The following is a 17497-nucleotide window of genomic DNA, read 5'->3' as shown; positions in this document are numbered from 1 at the left end:
ATTGCTTATGTGGTTATCTCATTCTGCAACACTCTCACACTGCAGATTAGTTATGAAGCTGGTGATATATTTTTAGGCGGCTAACCGGGTGTCGAAAATGGTAACGGAGTTATGCTAACAGTAAAAGTAATTAGTTAGATTACCCGTTACTAAAAAAAAGTAAGAATCTTAGTAATGCTGTTTATTTAAAAGCCGTTATTCCCATCACTGGAGACAGGAAATAGAGACATGCTAGCTACAGTGAGGCAGTGAGAGCCAGGAAAAATGTGTAAACAAAGATGCCAGGAAATACAATGGGAATGGAATATTCCTGGCATAGATAAGCTTCACAATGTGACACTTATCACACTGGTTCTGGAATTAATTAAGAAGACTGCATTCATATTCCACACGTGAGACCCCCCCTTGGACTCACCTCTCCTTTCTCGTTCCTGATTCTTCGGTTGAAGTCTTTGCCCTCGAGACAGATAAAGTCATCCCCAGGGTGGATGATTCCACATTTGGCAGCGATGGCCCTGGCTGTGTTAATGTTATCACCGGTCACCATCCGCACAGTTATTCCCGCCCGCTGACACTTTCGGATGGCATCAGGTACCTTGGAAAAAAAATTGGTTTCCACAGGAACAATGAGGGTTTATCTCTTTAAAAAATGCATTTTTATTCACTTCCTGCATTACAGGGTCACTCATGCTACCTCAGGTCGTACTGGATCTTCAATCCCAACCACAGTGATGCAGGTCAACTCTGTCACTATTTCTGCCTCGTTATCCCAGTCTGGCTCTGGATTGGAAGGCAGGTCACGATAGGCGATGCAGATGGTCCTCAGTCCCTCACATGCCATCGGCTCAATCACCTGTAATTCATCATTAGTTTTAATCAGGAAGAAGCACACAAAAAAATTTGTACCAATTCTTTGTCTGTTGACCTTTTGAATATTTTGCAGGGATTCATTCTGATAACGCTAAAGGGAAAAGCCCCCCCCCCCCCCCCCCACACCCCATGCAGCATGGTTTGGACAGCAACATGATGAAGAGCAGAGGTGGCATAAAGCTGCCACAATGCAAGCGGAATAAGTGAGCCGGAATACAGTTGTGTAAGGAGAAGAGCTATTTTTCCTCATGGCATAAGCTGAGGTCGCCATGAGGCAGATTTAGGTCAGTCAGCCTGTCAGTCAAGGAAGGGCTCCGCTCACACTGCATAAACAAATCTGTTTGTGGAGCAAATAGTTGCGCTTGACTGGTGAATGCTTTTTGACTGATGTAGCAATTGTGCTGCAACTATAACAAATTGGATAAATGCTGATGGCAACATTCGCATTCCAGCCTCTGTAATACGTGTCATGTTTAATGTGATTACAGCGGCGTCGCTTATCTTTGATGGCAATTGGGCGGATATTATTTCAGGTGAAAGTAGCCATCAGCAGACATTTGTCTTGGTGTATTGGTAGATTTGATAATAATGTTATTAAAGCTAAGCTGGCACAGCATAGCTGCAGACAGGACAGCTTCGGGATGTGACAGTGGGAATTTTGCAATGATTTTTTTTCTTCTCTTCTTTGTACTCTTGTATTTTCTCCTCTGCGTAATGTGCAAATGTGGTTATTTTTGTCCTTAAATTTGATCTATTATGCTCATTTTCTTCAATTCCACCCTCGGCCATCTCTGTGTGGAGTTTGCATGTTCTCCCCGTGCATGCAAGGGTTTTCTCCGGGTACTCCGGTTTCCTCCCACATTCCAAAAACATGCTAGGCAACCACCAGGCGCTCGCCTGCGTGCCCCTCCCCCGGGCCTGGCTCCAAGGTGAGGCCCCAGTTATCCCACATCCGGGAAAGGTACGGTTCCTCTTGTTTTTCTTCATAAGGGTATTCTGAAGTTCTTGTCCGGATGCCTCCCGGACGCCTCCCTGGTGACGTGTTCCGGGCATGCCCAGCCGGGTAAAGGCCCCGGGGCAGACCTAGGACACGCTGGAGGGATTATGTCTCACAGCTGGCCTGGGAACGCCTTGGTGTCCTCCCGGTGGAGCTGGAGGAGGTGGCCGGGGACCGGGAAGTCTGGGCTTCCCTACTAAGACTGCTGTCCCGCGACCCGGACCCGGATAAGCGGAGGAAAATGGATGGGTGGATGGACTCCTATAGAGCAGCTACTGTACTGTACCCGCCTCCAGGCACGCCCACTCTGCTGTGATTGGTCACACTCCCAAGCGCTCCCGAGGACTTCCAGATACGTAGGTTCGCATTTACTGAATGCAGGCAATCTGCAGGGCTCACTTCCAAATGATCAAACCTCTTTATCTGTCGCTATGGCATCATTTAACACAAAAATACAACATTTATAGGTCAGAAAAAAACCTTAAAAACAGACTTTTTAGAAAACGTACCCAAATCACTTGAACCCATGAGGTGAAACCAACCCTTTGCACGTACAGTACGCAACATGTCCACCTACTTGACTCACTAAAGCCATGAGCCCACGTCAGGTTCCCGATTCACTTGTCAGCCCCCCCATGCCACCGTTGGAAAGTGAGTCTGACGAGTGTAGCTTTGTCAGTGCCTGGATTTTTCGATTGCTCAGCTCGGACAGGAACAGTATGTGGAAAGGGGAGTTGATTTATGGCAAGGATTATGTCTGTTTTTGTTTTTATCCAAGGGATTAATACATTTATACAAAATCTATAGTAGCTTTTTCAGCCTTCTGATTGGTCAAAATGCACAAAGCAAAATGATACTGGCCTTGGAATTACAGACTCAAAATCATAAATAGGGTCAGTCAGGCTGTTTAATACGGAGAATGCTGCCTTGAATAATAATAAAAAAAACTGTTCCAGCATTTGCTGTTGAGTTTCCCTCAAGAGCAAAGATTTGTTATCACAAGCCTCGAGCGTGATAACAACAGCGTGAGGAATTGAGTCTGCAATTACAAACTGTGCAAGATTCTATTAATACTGTATATATACGTGGAGCTGTAAAATTGATTCCACTCTAAATTGTAACATGAAACATTCAATTTAAACTGTATGCATGTTCAAAATAAATTCAACAATAACCATTGCCATAAATATGAAAACATGTTTACACGTTTTCACAAAATCTCTCACCTGTTTGACCATCTCATCTCTGTCACGTGGGCGGAAACTCCGAGATTCTCCATTGGCATCGAGTATGTAAGAACACCTAGGGGGGGAGAAAACGGATACCAAATTGGATCACAGGAAATCAAAATTCCGGTCTATAAGCCGCTACTTTTTTTCCCAAACTTTCAACCCTGCGGCTTATTCAGTGATGCGGCCAATTTATGTAATTTTTCTAACGGCCGCCAGGGGCTCTCGAGTAGAAAAGGTAAGATTAAGACCGGTGGAATATATGCGTCGAGGAAGACTGCAACTTCTTGTCTTGTGCATAAATGAAATTAGCGTGAACATACCCTCGTCGTGGACAATGCAAAAAGAAAGGCATATATGACGCAGCTTTCAAGCTAAAAGCAATCGAGCTGTCCAATAAAGAATGATGACTTTGATGGCTTCAGTTCAAAGGAGGAAGATGAAGACCGCTTACCGTGATTTTTACCAGTATGTTCTTTTTACCAGACCTGTTATACTGTGTTGCTATTGTGTTGCTAGCGTGTTGTTACCATGTTGCTACCGTTTTACTGCCGCGTCACAGGCACCGTTTGTGAAGAAAGTTATATTATTATTATTATTATTGTTAAGTTATATTATTAAAACTTTGAAAACTCTCTCTGTGTACCGTCTTTCTTTGTAAATATGTCTACATGTTTTAATGTAGTGTGTATGTACAAAATCGGTTTTCCTCTAAAAATGTAATGGGTGAGGCTTATAATCAGGTGCGCGCTATAGTCTAGGAAATTACGGTAATTATTGACAAATACATTCCAGTGTTAGTTATTATTTCCTGGTTTGGGTTACCTTCCCTTCCACTCACTTTTTCAGCATGATCTCCGAGGCTCCCTTGCTGTAGAGACGGAACGAACCATCCGGCAACTTGATCACTGTGCTCATGGATTTACGCACTGAGTTGAAGGTATACACCTGAGGAAAAAAAGGAGGAGTCTTATTGTCAAAGGTGGACAGATGCAAAATTATAACACTTTCCGTTAAAGCAATAGGGAGCAAAGGCGCTATTTAGTGGTATAAAGTATCCTAAATTCATGGTTAGGATAAATGAAAACAAGGAAATTAGAGCACCTAGTAAAATAATAGATATGCTTCCCTACCTTGTAGAGTCTTTCCTCAGGGATCTGCTCTCTGACCGGGGTGTAGTCTTGTTGCAGGTCTAACACGAATCCAAGCAGGCCGCACTCGGTCTTGTTCCCCACCTGCTTAGCCAGACCTCCCTCCACATCTGGTGGCTGAAAGACAAGCAGATATTATTATTGTCTGAAAAGGGATCACGGAAGTATGTGGGAAAAGTCAGTGTTATTCCGCAAAACAATTCCATCTCTATCAATAGATGACTCACTAAGATCTTGGAGGTGTAGGCACTGTTGATGGCGATAGCGTTGACTAATAGATCCAGTGTCCGGGGGTTGATCTGACCAGGGTCTGGGATCACACGGTGGTGTACATCACCTAGGCAACAACATATGAACACATGATTAAAAAACGCTGGCGTGTAGACGACAACAACAGCGTATGCCAGTAGCTTCCTATTGTATTTTGCACATCACTCACCTACATAAGCCTGTACTACGGTCATTCGGTTGGTGGTGAGGGTGCCGGTCTTGTCAGAGCAGATGGCTGTAGCGTTGCCCATGGTCTCACATGCATCCAGGTGGCGGACGAGGTTGTTGTCCTTCATCATTTTCTACATAAGATCATGGATTAAAGCACAGGTTTATGTTTAATTCCCCATTCCCTTTCGAACATTCATTCATTCATTTTCTACCGCTTATCCTCACGAGGGTCGTGGGGGTGCTGGAGCCTATCCCTGCTGTCTTCGGGCCAGAGGCGGGGTACACCCTGGACTGGCCGCCAGCCAATCACAGGGCACATATAGACAAACAACCATTCACACTCACATTCATACCTATGGACAATTTGGAGTCACCAATTAACCTAGCATGTTTTTGGAATGTGGGAGGAAACCGGAGTACCCGGAGAAAACCCACGCATGCACGGGGAGAACATGCAAACTCCACACAGAGATGGTCGAGGGTGGAATTGAACCCTGGTCTCCTCGCTGTGAGGTCTGCGCGCTAACCACTAGACCACCCCGTTTCGAACATGTGTATGTTTATATGTACATAGTATTTTTATTGTGTTGATTTATGTTTGGTTTGTTGTGCTTTGGATGATGTTCGAAATAAAGAAGTAAAAAAATAAATATATATAATAATAATAATAATTGCCGATTAATAATACATTGTAGGGCGGCACGGCGGTCTTGTGGTTAGTATGGAGTTTGCATGTTCTCCCCGTGCATGCGTGGGTTTTCTCCGGGTACTCCGGTTTCCTCCCACATTCCAAAAACATGCTAGGTTAATTGGCGACTCCAAATTGTCCATAGGTATGAATGTGAGTGTGAATGGTTGTTTGTCTATACGTGCCCTGTGATTGGCTGGCGACCAGTCCAGAGACAGCTGGGATAGGCTCCAGCACCCCCGCGAATGAATAATAACACATTGTACACTGTTTGATGCAAACATCAAAAACTGATTCATTTGACGTGAAACCACATAAATAAAACCAGTATGTGTCCTTTGGGATCGGTATCACCTGATCGTACTGCTTCACAGTGAGGCTATTTTGGCAAAAGTAAAATTGAGTGATGCAAGCCATGCTAACCCTTAAAATATAACTCTCACGCCAATGTCAGTCATGGACATTTACAATCGTTATCACCTTGACTTGGGCACTCTTTCCATAAAAGTCCATTTATGGCGCAGCCTACCTTGACGGAGTAAGCCAGAGAGATGGTGACAGCGAGAGGTAAACCCTCCGGTACAGCTACCACCAACACAGTGACTCCAATGATGAAGAACTTGACAAAGTATTGAATGTAGACCGGAGTGCATTCTGTCACCCATGCATGACCTGCGACAAAAAAAACACACCACACAACATGATGAGCAACCAGTTTTATGACTTGTTTCTCAACTCTTGACCCGATGTAGTCTGACAAGATTCACACACACACACTGACCTTCGACGACAAAGGTGTCGATGACAAAGTAGAGCACCAAGATGATGACAGTGATGGCAGACATCACTAAACCTGTAGAGGGATGAAAAAAAAATGACAATTTGTTCAGATTTCCTAAATAGTATCAGAAGCACTGACCTACATTTACTTCAATTTTAGTTCTTGTCTAATTATATTTGGGCCATGAAACGTTCTTCATTTATTCCCAACAGCTTAGGAAGTATTATCTAGCGTTTTTTCTTTCCTGCACTACCTCCAGTAAGATGTTCAAAGTTTTTTATCCAATCAGTTTGCAGCTCAAAGTAATTGTGCCTTCAGAATCAGTAGTGCTGGCCCCATGTCACATACACACTATTTGCAATGTGGTTGTTTCCTTAACCAATCAGATGTCAGATTCCTCTCACAGGGTCAGCTAGCAGGTGTATGATGACGTCAGCATTTTTTATTCTCTGATTTTTATCGTTATATAACGTTATATATAACGCACGGCGGTCTAGTGGTTAAGCGCGCAGACCTCACAGCTAGGAGACCAGGGTTCAATTCCACCCTCGGGCATCTCTGTGTGGAGTTTGCATGTTCTCCCCGGTTTTCTCCGGGTACTCCGGTTTCCTCCCACATTCCAAAAACATGCTAGGTTAACTGACGACTCCAAATTGTCCATAGGTATGAATGTGAGTGTGAATGGTTGTTTGTCTATATGTGCCCTGTGATTGGCTAGCGACCAGTCCAGGGTGTACCCCGCCTCTCGCCCCAAGACAGCTGGGATAGGCTCCAGCAACCCCCGCGACCCTTCGTGAGGAAAAACCGGTAGAAAATGAATGAATGAATGAATAACATTATACAAATAAACAAGTGAGTTCTTATAGTTTATATGCAAGTCAACCCAGGAAAAGGTTTTGTTGGCCACTTCCAAAGGAAGTCTTCCAGACCAGTGCTTACCAATGAGTGGTGAGTGTGATGCATTTTATTTAATTTATTATGTTTTTATCATGTTATTAGATAAATATTGATTGTGAACTGCTCCAGATGATGTTGTACTGTAGCGGTGTGTAGTTAGGAGTTGTTTAGAGACAATGTATTTGATGATAAAGTGTAAACTGGTTATTTGATTTCATAATAATGGTGTTCATTGTCAATTATGTAATGGCACATATTGTTATGTTGTGTTTTTTGTATATTATTGATGGTTTGTATAATTGTGACATGACAGTGGTGGTATTAAGAGGTGGATTGGGTTCTTTAGAAGTTCTTTAGAATATTTGAGGACAAATGGTATTAAAACGCTTGACAAAACCCACAAATTGTTTTTCATGTACCTGCTTTCCCAATTTGAACGGCCAGTTTGGTGAGCTTGCCCTGCAAGACACTCTTCTCCTTCTTCGGTACGTTGGTCTTCTTCTTCTCTCTGTCCTCCACTTCTCCTCCCTCTGCGCTCTTTAAGGGCTGCATCTCCATGGCGACACCCCCATCCTGTTTCTTGGCTAAATCATGCACACAAAATCAGCTCCCGCATTTGCAAATCGAAGCTCTGGCAGACCTCAAACAAATCAAAGTTTTTACCTTTGTTCTGGTTGTTCTCCACAGCGCCATCGGGTTGTTTTCCTGTGGAAAAGAACAAAGAAGATGAATTACGTGTCACTCTTATGTTTACAGGCACAGCCAACAGCACAATTCCAACCCACAAAGAAACAATATGGAAAGGGAAGAGTGATAAAGACACATGTTGTCCAACACTGGTTGAAAAAGACACTATTACAGTATGTCCTTCATTGAGCACGGACACGGTCACACCACTCTCCACTGGGCAGGGCAGGACAGACAACTGTGTGCTCACATACCATTGGTGACTGTGCTGTAACTTGCATCTGTGGTGATGAGCAACTGAGTACTGTCCTCTGTTTGGGGATTTATGTGGGGAAAGAAGGTTTTGAGGATGCATGAGAGAAAAAAGGGGGGAAAAACAAAAGAGAGCAAAAAGGGAAGGATAATAAAGCTCAAATGGAATCAAGAATGAGTCTGTCTGTAGATTAAATTTAACTCCCAAAAAGTGCTTGAATAAAACATAAACATGAGCAACGAAAAGGCAAAAGCATGAAGAAAAAAACAAAACAATTCAGGTTATGAAATTTAATAAATAATACATTAGCTCCAGTAAATTGCTGCCTGAATGGTCGGAGCAGCAACAGCCGCTGTCACATCACAGCCAGCAAACACAATCACACAACAAATCGTTAGCTTCCATTGTTGCTGTCCATGAATCCATTCCACAGCCAGTATTTTCCAATGCTAATTCCTTTGCAGAACTGAAAACAGCACTTTCTGAAGTATGGATAAAGATAAGGAGTAATGACTCTATTGCGGGGTCTCAAACTCAATTTACTTGGGGGCCACTGGAGCTAGGGTCTGGGCGAGACTGGGCCGCATAAAAAAAAACCCAACAAAAAATGCATTTATTAAAAACAGAAAAATGAATAAACTTGGCTCTGGTTTCGATTTTCTACAAGAAAAGCTCTAAAATATTCCACTGTTCTCAAATATCTTACTTTTTATTTTTCTACACAAAATAAGATGAAAAATAAATAAACAAATCAAGAATAAAGAAAATCAATCAATCAGTAATAAATAAATAAATATAACAATAATAATAAAACACCAAATAATAAAAACTTAAGAAACCACATATAGTTGGTGGGTAGACAAATTATTTTTTTCAGATTAAAATGAACAAAGCATTATTAGAGCCCTGTAGACATGACAAAACACGACTATAGTCACATTTATACTTTTATTTACAACATATTGCGCAACTGCAGGGTCTTGAGACACATGCTAACTCGCAAACTAGAGCGCTATCGACCTAAACGGTAGCCTTCAAGTTATTTCCTTTAAACTTAAATAGCCAAAAACTTACCACTTCCACACGGATAGGGAGGATAACTATTAACAGTTATTTAACCTTTAACATGAACATTAATCAAACCTAATAAAAAAAAATAGCCAAAAACTTACCACTTCCACACGGATAGGGAGGATAACAGTTATTTAATCTTTAACATGAACATTAATCAAAAGTAATAATTTTTTCTGGGTACATGATACCATACAGCATCCATATCAAACTTGCGCGGGCCGCACTAACATTAAACTTTCATATCAAGGCGGGGGCCTCAAACTAGTGTCCTGCGGGCCACATTTGGCCCGCGGGCCGCGTGTTTGAGACCCCCTGCTCTACTGAATGCTTCTGAAAGTATGTGTAGCCTCTGCCGGCCTGCCTATACGCAACAAATTTGCTTCACTTCTTGACCAACATAACACTCTTCCCTGAGTGTCTCTGGCTCGCTCTGCTCTTCACTGCTCCTTGAATAATTGATTCAATCTACAGCCTTTCTCTTGGATTAGGGGAGGCAAGCAGGGGAGAAAGTGAAAGAGGGTAGGAGTGGTGGTAAACAAGTAAGAGCAAGTAAGAGTTATAGAGAAAGATGGATAAGCAGCGAGAAAGGGCATGACGACGTGATGGCAGCAAAGAGGGAAAAGAGGGAGTGGAGAGGATGTGGGCTAAATTATCTATGAGGTCAAACGGGTGTGTTTCCTGTTGAAGCTCTTATCTGAAATCAGCTACGCATCTTCCTTAGTCTTTCTCGCTCTCTCACACACACACACACACACACAAGCACACGCAATGAGATTCAGACCAGGTTTAAGTATTCATACATGCAGACCGAGTAACTGTTACATCAGTCGTCTACCAGTCGGCAGATAACCAGAATACTTTCTTTTTCCACATACCTTTCTTTTCTTTACCATCTTCCTCCACATCTCCAGCCCCGAGCAGAGTAAAGATGATGCCTGTTTGCGAGTTGACGCCGACAGCCGTCACCAACATGCGGCCTGAACCCTCCATCACGTGGGTACCTACATAGCCAAAGATAGCATCCTCAATCTCTCTCTTGATTCCGACACAATTTCATCCGGTGCTGTGGAGCCGACACGCCCATTCAAGGTGTTCCTTTACGACACTTTATAAATAGCACATTTTTCATTGAATAACAAGTCGGAAAACCAACCTGAAAGTAGCATGGGGTCCTTGTCCACAGATTTGCGTACGTGGTCAGACTCTCCTGTTAGAGAGCTCTCGTCTATCTTCAGATCGTTAGCCTGGACTAAGATACCATCGGCTGGTAGCAGGTCCCCTGCACAGAAACAAGCACCCATCATTTGTACTTGCTTGGGCCTTTTGTATTTTTATATTTTTGTTGAGTTAGCCTTGGTGAGCTCAGGCACTTTTAGTGAAATCGGTTTTGGATAATAAAGACCTTTAAGACAGCTGGCACGGCACGGCGGTCTAGTGGTTAGCGCGCAGACCTCACAGCTAGGAGACCAGGGTTCAATTCCACCCTCGGCCATCTCTGTGTGGAGTTTGCATGTTCTCCCCGTGCATGTGTGGGTTTTCTCCGGGTACTCCGGTTTCCTCCCACATTCCAAAAACATGCTAGGTTAATTGATGACTCCAAATTGTCCATAGGTATGAATGTGAGTGTGAATGGTTGTTTGTCTATATGTGCCCTGTGATTGGCTGGCGACCAGGGTGTACCCCATCTCTCGCCCGAAGACAGCTGGGATAGGCTCCAGCACCCTTTGCGACCCTCTTGAGGAAAAAGCGGTAGAAAATGAATGAATGAAAGACAGCTGGCAGAATGGTCCAGCTATATATTAACCCTGCAAAGACAGTTCGGACTTGTTTTTTGGAAATGGCTGCCTGGAGCCAGAAGCTGGGTGAAGTAAATGAGGCTTGGGTCTACCAGAAACTGCAGTCTGGTCGCCGTCGCCCTCCGGTGGCTCCTACGACCAAAGCTAAAGCCTGTGTTGCCTTCAACTCCTGCTGAGATCCACCTTAAGGTGAGTCGCTTACATGCAGATATTTTCTGGAGTTAACCCGGTGCTGATTATTTTTTATTATTATTAGTTGGTGACTATTTAGTTCAGCTGGTGCCTCTGGCTAGTTTCCAGTTACTCGGTTAAGGCTTTAACTCAGGGGTCTCAAAGTCAATTTACTTGGGGGCCACTGGAGCTAGGGTCTGGGCGAGACTGGGCCGCATCAGGTTTTCCAAAAAACAAAAACAAAAAAAAAAAACGCATTTATTAAAAACTGAAAAATGAATAAACTTTGCTTTGGTTTTGATTTTCTACAAGAAAAGCTCTGATAAAACATTCCACTGTTCTCAAATATCTTATTTTTTATTTTTCTACACAAAATAAGATGAAAAATAAATAAACAAATCAAGAACAAAGAAAATCAATCAATCAGTAATAAATAAATATCATAATAATAATAAAACTAACTAACTAACTAACTAATTAACTGTTTTCCTGGACTTGTTTGGGCACAAACTCAGTGAAATACAGTAAAACTATTATGTTTTACTGTATTTCACTGATAGAATCAGTTGTCTGCCTTAACTTCAAGAAATGCAGTTTCAATGAATATAACACTGACAATTCCGTCTTCAAGTTTCTTACCGTATTTGACCTGGGCCATGTCCCCGACCACCATGTCAGCCACAGGAATCTGGATGACATTTCCTTTCCGTACCACGGTGAACTTTTGTTCTTGCTCGATTCGACTCTGTAGACCCCGGAACTGCTTCTCTTTGGACCAGTCATTGAATGCCGTCACCAGGACAACACAGGCAACTGACAGCAGAATGGCAGCACCCTCGATCCAATTGGCCTCTCCCTCGCCTTCATCCTCTGTTCCCGCTGACACGTTGCCACATGCTGAGGAGAGGAAATACGTGGTTTATTGGAGAGGTGGAAATCAAACAACGGGTGCGTATACTAACCTTACATGAGCTGTGACGGACAAACCTCAGTGTGTATGTGCTACTGTTGTGTGTGTTGCATTAAAAACTGGTTCTTTGGAATATTTTCCAGAAGACCCGAGGTGAGCTCATGCATCATGAGCAGTGATGTCATTGCCAGAAACCGAGCCCAGTGAGATCTTGATATAGTCTCTGTTATTATATAGTACATATGCTATGATATTTTTTTTTTCTTCCAATTATGTTATACGCTACATATGAAATAGTACCCATCTTGTAATATGACACAGTGATAACATCCACTAATTAAATTTTCCTGTCATCCTGACCTTGGCACCATAACCTCCATTTTGCTGTCATCCTGACCTTGGCAAAGAAAGTGTTGGACCCTATTAACACACATGTATCCCGTCCCGTTCCGTTCCATCCCTCCCCCAACCACCAACGATCCCCTTCTTCTTACACTCGGTTTCGTCTCCAGGAGGCTGGTAGAAAGAGAGGGCGAGGGAGATGATGGCAGCAATCTCCAAAATGATAAGCGTGACATCTTGCAGGGCCTCCCACACAAGCTCAAGAAAGGTCTTGGGCTTCTTTGGGGGAATAAAGTTTTGGCCGTAGGTCTGACCGCGACGCTCCAAGTCTGCAGGGTCCCCGCTGAGACCTGACAGAGGAAGAGAGGGGAAAGTTTATTTTTCACTCCTAAATCTATATAAAATCCCATATGATGTGGTTTAGCATACACTAATTGGGTCACACAGTAATATTCATTCATTCATTCATTTTCTACCGCTTTTTCCTCACGAGGGTTGTCGGGGGTACACCCTGGACTGGTGGCCAGCCAATCACAGGGCACATATAGACAAACAACCATTCACACTCACATTCATACCTATGGACAATTTGGAGTCGCCAATTAACCTAGCATGTTTTTGGATTGTGGGAGCAAACCGGAGTACCCGGAGAAAACCCACGCATGCACGGGGAGAACATGCAAACTCCACACAGTGTGTAGAGCCGAGGGTGGAATTGAACCCTACAACGCCCTGAACGCCCTACAATGTGTTATTAATCGGCAATTATTATTATTCATTCATTCATTCATTCATTTTCTACCGCTTATCCTCACGAGGGTCGCGGGGGTGCTGGAGCCTATCCCAGCTGTCTTCGGGCGAGAGGCGGGGTACACCCTGGACTGGTCGCCAGCCAATCACAGGGCACATATAGACAAACAACCATTCACACTCACATTCATACATATGGACAATTTGGAGTCGCTAATTAATGGGGAGAACATGCAAACTCCACACAGAGATGACCGAGGGTGGAATTGAACCCTGGTCTCCTAGCTGTGAGGTCTGCACGCTTATCCACTACACCACCGTGCCGCCCACACAGTAATAATCATTAAAAAAATATTTTGGTGAAACTTTTCTACTTTTAAAACAACCATTTCAAGTCTACAGTACTTTCCCTTCATCAAACTTTCAAATCATCATCACACTCCTCTCCACTTCAAACTCCCACCTAAATGATGCAGTTTCCATGGTGATCAGGATATCAGGTCCAGGGCTTCCTGTCTCTAACAGGTTCCTGCCCAGCAACAGGTGATGTCATTCCTCCAGTGTGCAACGTTTGGATGTTTTTTTTTTTTTTTGGTGCGTGCTGTATTTTTTGATTGGCTGTCAGGGAAAGAGAACAGCAATGTGCCTGCAGTGGTTGGCTTAAAATGGTTACACTCTTTATGTACGTGCGCTGTTTGCAGATAGTGTGCGCTTGCTGCAGCGACTGTTGCTCCCGGCCTCACACACAAATGCGTGACAATATGACATCCAACAGGGTTCAGGCCAAGGCGACATACAGGAAGAGAGAGAGAGAGAGAGAAAACAGGTGATGCTGAGTAATGGTAGCATAGCCCGTATTCTCCTTCGCTGTGGTCTATCCCTCCACCTCTCTCTTTTTCTTTCACATCTATCCCTCCATCCCTCTCTTCCAACACAACCTCTCTTTCCTCCCTCTCTCAATATCCCCTTGATGTGTCCTTGACAATGCGGCAAGCTGTTCTAGCTTTCTCTCCGCACCCCCCCCCCTCTCGCACACACGCTTCTTTCTCTCCCTGTTTTTTCCATAATTGCGCCTCATCCTTCTCGTGCTCTTTTCAGCGTGGATATAATGGTCTCATACTGCAGTGCTCTGTGTCCATATCAGAGAGAGAGAGAGAGCGTGTGTGTGTGTGTTTAACCCCCCCACTCTGCTCTTCCTTTCTGGTTCATATTACAGATGATGTTGTGAATCATAATGTATACATGCAAGGATATCCTCACCCTCTGGCTGCAAATGCAAATGTTTTCATGTTCAGATCCATTTAGTCATCTATTATACAGGTAATTGGATGATTCCTAATTCCTTTCTGTGATTGATGCTATTGTGGCCATTTCCGTTTCAGTTTCAGAGTAAGATCTGGAATGAAAAAAACTGATTTAGCTGAATGGTTGGTTTGAAGTTTGTGCGTACATAATGTACATGCATGTGACAATAAAGCAGATATACACTTTTCGCCAGAGAATGCCACAAAAAATGCCGGTAATTGATTAAACGCCAGTAAAAATGTTGCTTCTCTGCTTTGAAATCCAGATCCAAGCTCAAATTTTGCAACATTTGCAATAAAATCGCTACTGCTACAATTAGGAGTGTGACAATATGGCGAAAAGGCATTATATCGTGATGTTTTATCTCTTGATCGATTATTGATATGCGCCTGTATAGTATTAATACTTTTGATTTACATATGGGAGCAGTGGGAAAGTCCGCAGGTGAAAAAGATACATAAAACTGGACCCAGTTTTCCTGGGTTCAGTTCTGCACTTGGGTATCTCTGTGTAGAGTTTGCATGTTCTCCCCGTGCGTCCCCGTTTGTCCGGGACTTCCAAAAAAATGCATGTTAGGTTAATTGGCGAATAGGCTACCCCTGCAACCCTAAATGGAACAATTCTGTCCCTTAGGGGGCCATGATAGAAAATGACCCTGGTTTTTAATCTGACCAGGCTTTTCAGTATCATGGGTGTTGGTCCATGTCCCATACGTTACAAACACTATTAGCAATAGGGATGTTTTTGGGGTTTTTTTGCCAATCAGACTTCAAATTCACTTCTCACAGTGACATCTGGTTAATCAGAGCAAAAATATGCAAGCCAAATTACACCCACAATTGTGTGGAGAAGGATGGTAATTTTGCAAGGCACTTAACATGTTCAACCGTGAATTGGGCTTTTTGTCAATCAGTGTCCAGGTATCAAATGCACCGCCTTCACTGTGCCAGTAATGTTACTTTGATGACACAGTGGCCACCACAGGAATGACTCTACACTTATCATAGTTGGATCCGGAACTACCGTAATTAACCACGGTAAATGAGGGATTACCGGACGGGGTTCTGCTGCTCTCCAGGCCGCTGGGTCATCACGGCTAGCTGTCGTTGAAAGGATTTCTTAAAACCGCGTCTACATAATTGACACTGCTTGTCTGTTGTAATTCCACTAACGACTTATGACCATGTATTAACATGTATACACCTCGCTGTACATCACATTAGTACTTCACACCACTCCTGGAGGAATTGACTGACCAAAACCCATACATCAACTGGAACCATAACAAAAAAAATGTCCCAAAGCTATATTGATGACAACTGATTAAAAAGAGAAAGGGGAGGAAACGTCATTGATGGTTGTCAGGAGAAGTCCTGAGTTGGACATCATAAAATGGTGTGACAGCAAAGCAGTGATGATGGTGTCTACTGCACATGGGAAAAATACTGAAGATGTCTGCACCAGATTTTCAAAAAATTGTTTTGGTCAGACAATCGCAGCAAAGTAGTGACTGTACGATGACACTATGGTAGGTGTGGACCTCTGTGACGACATTTTGAGCATCTATTGCATGACAAGCAGAGCCGGATGTCCTGAAATCAAAGTTACAAGGGCAAAACATACACACGTGATAAACCCCACTATTTGAGAAGTACTGAGTTAGAGTAGTGAATACTGCAGGCTGGTCCAAACAATGTAGACCACCAGAGACCACTGCACATCAGATACACATATTTAATTGATTGAGACCCCTCTGGACAAATAATAATACAAAAGACACACCTCCCACAAACCTAAACTCTTCTTCCTTCTTTCATCCATCATCCATCCTCTCCTTTTTCATCTCACACTTCATTTTTGTTTCTGTCTTTCTGACTTTCCAAGCCGGCTTGGTTCTGCGGTTGTGTTGCTAGGCTACAAACTAGTTGAAGAAGTGTAGGCGTACCCAGTGGCGGTTCTAGCTTCAACAGCGCCCCCCCCCCCCCCCCCTCCTTTCTCCCCAGGACACTGCCGTATTGCACCCTCTCTTTGAAATAGTTATTATGGATATTTTGCTGACACTCGTCTTCTTCTCTCACCGTCGACACCTCAACTAGCAGTCAGTCAAGGCTAAACAAATTTATATTGACTCACAATGTGCCTGTTTTGGTTATTTTTGCAGTAAAATAACATGTTTGATAATACACAGATTGTCAGCAACACAGTTCGGAGATCTGGAATTTTCTCCACGAAATCCGGTTACCTTACATCAGGAGTGCTCACACTTTTTCAGCATGCGAGCTACTTTTAAAATGACCGAGTCAAAATGATCTACCCACTACAAAAATGCAAAACATTTATTTATTTTCAAATGTATTGAGGATTATTTGTACGTACAATGTATGTTGATGTACCTTACATAACCAAATGAGCCAATATTGCAAAACACACATAATTAACTATTAACATTTTTTGTAATTACCTGAGTTTACTTTGATGACTTGCACTGAATTGAATCAGCCAGGGATGCATAGTCCGGACAGTAGCTGCTGATAGCCATGTTAGCCAGGCAAACGCACTTCGAAAAAGACATTTTGAAAAAAAAAGTCCACCTCCCATTCCGTATGGAAGTGATATGTTTTTGCCTTTTTACTTGGTCCAGCTACTTCACTCATTTTAGTGACCATAAACTTTAGCGAGGGCTTAAAATCTGACGCGATTCGCCGACTAGCTTAGCACTTTGCATTGTTGTTTACGCATGAGCGGTGACCCAAAGGTCAAAATTCAGTTGTCATCTGACTGGTTGTCCTGTATGTCAATCAAGTAACGGGGATGGATGATAGGCTGACATCGTAAGTTCTGCTGCACTTAGAGACGTTGTTTGATATGATTGGTCACCCGAAGGGCAACATTCAGTTGTCATCTGAATGGCTCCCCTGTATATCAATCAAGTGACGGCATTGATGCTAGGATGATATTTTTTTAATGTCACGCCGCGATCGACCAGCGATCGACCAGTACCACCTCCGCGATTGACCGGTAGATCGCGATCGACTTAATGAGCACCTCTGCCTTACATATTCCCAAAAGGCGAATGTTAGGTTAATTGGTGACTAAATTGATATAAATGTGAGTGGTTGTTTGTCTATATGTGCTCCGTGTACCCCTCCTCTTGT

The 17497-nt window shown here is 43.2% G+C and overlaps 1 protein-coding gene across 6 annotated transcripts in view; it reads right to left on the bottom strand.

Annotated features, from left to right (window-relative positions):
- atp2b3b (ATPase plasma membrane Ca2+ transporting 3b) overlaps nt 1–17497 on the bottom strand; it is a 44271-nt gene that overhangs the window by 14381 nt on the left and 12393 nt on the right. For 3 of the 6 annotated variants that reach the window (XM_058050514.2, XM_058050517.2, XM_058050519.2), the window contains exons 4-19: nt 12440–12637; nt 11675–11932; nt 10222–10347; nt 9944–10069; nt 7996–8052; nt 7718–7759; nt 7474–7638; nt 6158–6229; nt 5906–6048; nt 4687–4819; nt 4475–4584; nt 4230–4364; nt 3938–4044; nt 3094–3169; nt 695–853; nt 416–595 (exon numbers count right to left, since the gene is read on the bottom strand). In XM_058050514.2, coding sequence (XP_057906497.2) covers nt 416–595; nt 695–853; nt 3094–3169; nt 3938–4044; nt 4230–4364; nt 4475–4584; nt 4687–4819; nt 5906–6048; nt 6158–6229; nt 7474–7638; nt 7718–7759; nt 7996–8052; nt 9944–10069; nt 10222–10347; nt 11675–11932; nt 12440–12637 — 2087 coding nt within the window. The remainder of the gene's footprint in view (nt 1–415; nt 596–694; nt 854–3093; nt 3170–3937; nt 4045–4229; nt 4365–4474; nt 4585–4686; nt 4820–5905; nt 6049–6157; nt 6230–7473; nt 7639–7717; nt 7760–7995; nt 8053–9943; nt 10070–10221; nt 10348–11674; nt 11933–12439; nt 12638–17497) is intronic. The other 3 variants (XM_078796688.1, XM_058050515.2, XM_058050518.2) reach the window with 1 other exon arrangement.

This window comes from Doryrhamphus excisus, linkage group LG15 (genome assembly GCF_037039965.1).
Source record: "Doryrhamphus excisus strain RoL-2023G ecotype Guam linkage group LG15, RoL_Dexc_Guam_v1.1, whole genome shotgun sequence".
NCBI lineage: Eukaryota > Metazoa > Chordata > Actinopteri > Syngnathiformes > Syngnathidae > Doryrhamphus > Doryrhamphus excisus.
The sequence above is the reverse complement of the archived record's forward strand: the minus strand, read 5'-3'. Positions and strand labels throughout refer to the sequence as shown.